The 5,621-nt window shown below is 43.5% G+C and overlaps 1 protein-coding gene across 4 annotated transcripts in view; it reads left to right on the top strand.

Moving 5' to 3' along the window:
• The window catches only part of LOC117946560 (prelamin-A/C-like), a 32,959-nt gene that overhangs the window by 3,175 nt on the left and 24,163 nt on the right, over window positions 1-5,621 (top strand). The window contains exons 2-3 of one of the 4 annotated variants that reach the window (XM_034874793.1): window positions 2,167-2,295; window positions 4,044-4,423. In XM_034874793.1, the coding sequence (XP_034730684.1) occupies window positions 4,089-4,423 (335 nt within the window). In that variant the 5' untranslated portion in view covers window positions 2,167-2,295; window positions 4,044-4,088. Of the gene's footprint in view, window positions 1-2,166; window positions 2,425-4,043; window positions 4,424-5,621 lie in introns of all 4 variants that reach the window. The other 3 variants (XM_034874794.1, XM_034874795.1, XM_034874796.1) reach the window with 3 other exon arrangements.

The raw sequence follows: 5,621 nt of genomic DNA, 5'->3' as shown, positions 1-5,621 counted from the left end.
GTGATTGGCTGCTTAGAAATTAAGTGTTAACGAGCAGTTGGACATGTGTACCTAATAAAGTGGCCGGTGAGTGTAGTTTTTGTGTATTTCATAGGTTTACAAAGTGAAACAGCAAAGTCCACTCCAAAAAGAATTACCATCTTGAACAGGAAACACTATTCACCAACTGGTCCAAACAGCTCTATTGTAGTCCAGCCTTTACTTCTGTGATAAACGTGCGTCGCTTTGTAACACACGTTATAATGCTCGCCTAGCTGCTAGCGTAGCACTCCATCATACTCAACTGACTAGCTAGCAGGACTCACTGCCCATGTGCATCTCCCAACAGAGATGGAACAGAAGTGCTGAACAGAGTTGCCTCACTCTGTACCTAAAACAGAGAGCTCAACACATAGGGGGAAAAGAGGAGCTGCAGCAATGTGCAGTATGACAAATATATGTTTTCTGAAAATTAAACCACATAAACCTATTCTGGTACAACCTCTAAACACAATTATGAACTTGAAAAATTTGCATAATATGAACACTTCAACAACAAATGTTGACAAAAACATTAATTGGCAATTATTTTTCATTATGAATGACTTGTTTTGCACTTTCGCTTTGTTTTTTGCTTGTACCAGCTTTTTCAGTTGTAATAAACTGAAATTCTTGTTTTTATGGTTTGTGAACCAAGTTTTTTTATTTTATTTTATTTTTTTAAGCCTTGTAATGTTTTGCTTTGTTAGACCCTTCTTGTAGAAGATGCTGCTAAAATGGAAAATCAACAAGTATTTAGGCGTAACAAAGGCACCAATGTGTCTTCAAATGCTAATGAGCGGAGTTTTGAAAACACAAGTTCCCTATTGCACATTTGTTCTATAATCTGGGCAACATGTCAATCATCGCATCTTTCTGATTCAGGGATCTAACTTGCGTCATACCTGATTATCCCTGTTCCAACGCGATAACATTTGTGATTTGTGAATAGAATTATGTTTGGGCACACAGACAGCATAACAAAAACCCAGAAGGTTTGGAGAGTCTTAGAAAAGCATGTGAAAGAGAGACATTTGGGCAGCATTCCAGGCATTCTTGTCCTAGTGTGACTTTCATGAAAACCCAAAATGTAAAAACATACAAAAGAGAGGGAGCAAGAGAAGTAAAGAGGACATGGTGAACAAGTGAGCTGTTTGTAGAGGGCTGTGTGACTCAGAGGGAGCTTCAGAGGGTGACGGCTCATTTCCACTGGAAGGCCACACAGAAGCCAGGATACTCCTTTAGCCACTGGACCTGCCCCATGCCCAAAACACACACACACACACACACACACACACGCACACACACAAGAATAGACTAACCTCCATTTCCGTGGTGAGGAGATACATATACACACACAGAAAACGTCTTTTCCCCCTGCATCAGAACTTGATTGGACCTGTGACTCCATTAACTCCACCCCAAGGAAATAAATATATAAGACCAGAATCAACTTGGGCTTGAGTGTCAGACCTTTTAGACTTTCAAGATGACTTGTGGGAATTATTCTATAACTCACTGGGAATATGGGGCAAAGAATTTGTGGACTTTTCCCTCTTTGGATTCAGTGGATGAGCTTGCTGACAGGTTATTTTTCTGCCATGGATAACAACAAAACAGCTCTTTAAGGTTATGATTTCAACGTACTTTGAACTAGTTTCATTACCTTGCAATGTTGTGTGTGTGCCAAGGTCATCTCTGCGCCGTTCCAAAGCGGAGAGGGTTTGTTTTTTTGCTCTATAAAATTGAAACAGAAAGTCTTCCTTTTTATGTATTTGTTTTAGAGTTCAGAGTCACAGCTGTTTTCAACCAGGAAAGTGCACTAGGAATGCATTCTTCATAGCAGCAGGGAGGAGTAGGGTGAGATCCGCACACTCACACACTTTAACCCACCTGGGAGCTGTTCAGTATCATCAGTGTCACTGCGTTTTATTGACAGGCCACTTGCACCAGTCGCTCAGGTCAGCCTGTCTGCGAGGGCTCTGTCTGAATGAAAGGAGAGAGGATAAGATAGGGCCAGTGCAGGGAAAGATAAAGCTCAGCAGCTGCTCTGTGTGTGTGTGCACACAGTCTGTCTAGCCTGACTCCTCCTCGCCGCCCCACCCTCCCCTGCTCTCTTGTGCTCCCGCCCCCTCTCTCCCTCTTCAGCAGTAGGTACATGTGCAGTCAGCGACAGCTAGGAGTGCAGTTCAGGGCACGAGCCAAAGGCACACACACCCACCAGCAGAGAGCAAGTCTGCATTATTCAACGGATCCTCTTCTCTACGCTCCTCTGGGGTATGGCGCACACACTCACAGCAGCTTACACACACACAGAATCCAGCAGATAAACTTCTAGAAAGGTCCTGTACTCGCACTTTTAGTCCCTTCAGCAGGCTGAAGTCAAGAGGTTCCCATACAGCCGGGGTAAGGTTTTACGCGGATTTCTGTCTCCCTGTGAGACTTTTGTGTGTGTTTGTTACACTGGTAGACAGTGCTCCTGCTGTGTAAATCATAATATAGTGCTTGTTCAGTCAACTCATGGTTTAATTTAGTCAGGGAGTGGTGTGGAAGGACTTTGTAACTTGCTAAGCTGTAGCTCATTTCACTGCCTGCTGTTATAGAAGAGTGGGACTTCAGACAGCACCTGGTACTGCACGCCACATTTTGGAGTGGGAGTGGATGCTTCATATATTCAAAGTTAGGCCAAGGACTACTTGTGTGAGTGTATGGGTTTGCTCCTGTGGGCGTGTGCACGCATCATGTGCATGCATGTGTGCGCCATCCCACCCACAGGGCGTGCATGTTCTTCTGTTCACTTTAGATAATGGGAGGTGGAGGGATGGATGGCAAACTCCACCTACTGCTGAACCAAATTGGACAAGGCTTTCCGGCCGTTCAGTGGGAAAGGGCTCTTAGGTTGTGTGTGTGGTTAGCTGTGAGAAATATGAAGTTTTGTGGTCAAACATGTTTAGCCACAGTTGCAGATGATAACACTACTGGCACAATTATTAATGTTGTTGAAGGCCTCATTCATCCATAATTGTCGTATAGAGGATTTACAGATTGACCTGTTTAGATTTTATTTCCCCCTCAATTTAAATTTGACCCCTGTACTCTTTTAGTCATTATTCTGTTAGCACACATTGAAAGCAGATGTATGTCTCTTCATCAGGGCATTTTGCAACATTTCTTGATATTATGAGCCAACACTTTGGTGTGAGGATCTGTACTGGTGCAAGTGGTTGTGTGTGAGATGATCACTGCAGAGCACGCTGTGGAAGTAATTAGAAGCTTTCTTTTGTGTGGTATGCCTCTATTTTAGCAAATAGTCGGTGGAGAGCAGAGAAGGGCAGTGTTTTCATTTATTTTTGTGTTCTTGTCTACTGCTGTATATATTTTAAGAGTAATTGTCAAAGTCTTTAATTTCCTTGTGAGTGAGCCTGAGGTAGGGTTTTTTGGGGAAATAAGCTTTCCTAGGAGTGAACTGCACAAACCGGTCCTTCAACAATTTAATGGAGCCGGGGGAGAGAATAGCACGGCGTATGTTATGACAGTGTGTCACACTTTGCAGTAGAAATACCAGTGTGACAGGGTTGCACTAAAAGCAGGAAAAGGGCAGGAAAGCTGCACCTTCTTTCATAAAAAAGGGATTTTCATCCAAAAGATCTGAAGTCTAAAAAAACTAGAACCGAGGAAAACCCAATCACATAATTCCTGTGAAAGAGCTCTGCTTCTGCAAATTACTTTGAACCGCACACAATTGAAAAACCGAAAAGGTATTAAATTAAGTTTTATAGATATGCTGACTGTGGAAAAGGGATACTGGAATACATTATCATGCAGATCTATGAGCAGACCTTGCTTTGAAGGCGGGTTGCCCAGACAAGGTTCATGGTTACGCAAGACTGGAACATTTCTTCGGCATAAACTCCATTAAAGTTTAACATGTGATTCAACCTATGATTAGGTGCACTGTGTTTCTAGGAGAGCCAGCCTTGATACTGTAGTTGTCATTAACTCGCCTTCCTCCTCCTCCCCCACAGCCAGTGACTCACCCCCTCCGCACCTCTTTCTGAGCCATTATTGCCATGGAGACCCCGAGCCAGAAACGCACCAGCCGTGGTGCTGCCTCCCCGACCCGCATCAGCAGGCTGCAGGAGAAGGAAGACCTGTGCAACCTCAACGACCGGCTGGCTGTCTACATCGACAAGGTGCGCTCACTGGAGTCTGAGAACGCCGGACTGCGAATGCGCATCACCGAGTCAGAGTCCACGATCACCCGTGATGTGTCGGGCATAAAGGCGGCCTATGAGGCAGAGCTGGCCGACGCCCGCAAGACCCTGGACCAGGTGGCCAAGGAGCGAGCCCGCATGCAGCTGGAGCTGAGCAAGATCAGGGAGGAGCAGAAGGAGCTTAAAGCCAGGTAGGAGGAGCACTTGTGGGGGCTGGAGCTTGAAAGGGAGTGGCTTTGTTACAAGAGGAATGTCACAAAGGGGTTGTCTACACACATATAGTACAAGGTATCATATTTATTGTATAAGATAAAGTATTATGTATAACAGTACACACAACATGTAGTTAGTATTTTGTGCATCATTTATTACTGTTTAATGCATTAGAATAAAACACACTTTCATGCAGTTGTACTTCAAATTCAGTAGAATCACCAAGAGCCGTCCATAAAGCTTTCAAGTTGTTGCAGTATTGATGACATAACATTTGTATGCTGTTATCTGGTTGCTTTGTGGGGGAATTCCCTGCCTTTTTGGCAACTGATCCCACAGTAACTCGGGAATGTCCCTGTAGCTGTGATACATGAGAATTTGAGTTTTTATATTGTAGCACAGTACAAGGAAATTCGGTTACATCATTCTTTTGGAAAACAAAGTTAAGCCACAAAGATAGACCGCAAAGGTAAAATGAGAATAAGTTGTATGTGACATAATTTATGGTGTCATTATTTTTGTATTACAATATGTCACTTGCTTTTCACATTAGCTGGAGCAGGTTTGTTCTTGCATCTGTTTTTGTTTGAAATAGGTAGTGGTTAAGATAGAGCTGCAGTCAAAGCAACTGAACGTGTGGATCTGAATGTTGCAATTTCTCCTCCAGTTCATACCTGCTGTTCAGTACAACTGAGGTGACGCCCTTATTTTCTACCTGGAATGCAGTGTGGAGCATGCAGCCATACCCAACCTCGTACTGTAGAATACATTCCTGGTGGTTATGTTTGTGGGACTCGTCAGTTGGCAAGTTGTGTCACTTTAAGCTCCCGGGGAAGTTGTAAATGACACACCTTCAGCCAAATGGGCTGCCTTTAGCACACAGCTTGCTCTATGACGGAAGAATTGCTGCCTTAGTGACAGTATGTCTTTCATTACAGCATTTGACACAACTTTGCTTTTGAAAAGCTCTGTTGCTCATTTATTGGAGTTAGATCAGTAGTAACATTTCTTATTTCTATTCATTTTAAACAAACTGTAAAGTGCAACAGAAGTCTTGATGTTTTGCATGGTACTCTTGGTCCATTGCATTAATCACATTTAAAAGGTGTGTGTGTGTGTGTGTGTGTGTGTGTGTGTGTGTGTGTGTGTGTGTGTGTGTGTGTGTGTGTGTGTGTG

Source organism: Etheostoma cragini, chromosome 6 (assembly GCF_013103735.1).
Source record: "Etheostoma cragini isolate CJK2018 chromosome 6, CSU_Ecrag_1.0, whole genome shotgun sequence".
In the NCBI taxonomy this organism is placed as follows: domain Eukaryota; kingdom Metazoa; phylum Chordata; class Actinopteri; order Perciformes; family Percidae; genus Etheostoma; species Etheostoma cragini.
This window is presented reverse-complemented; position numbering and strand designations above follow the sequence as displayed.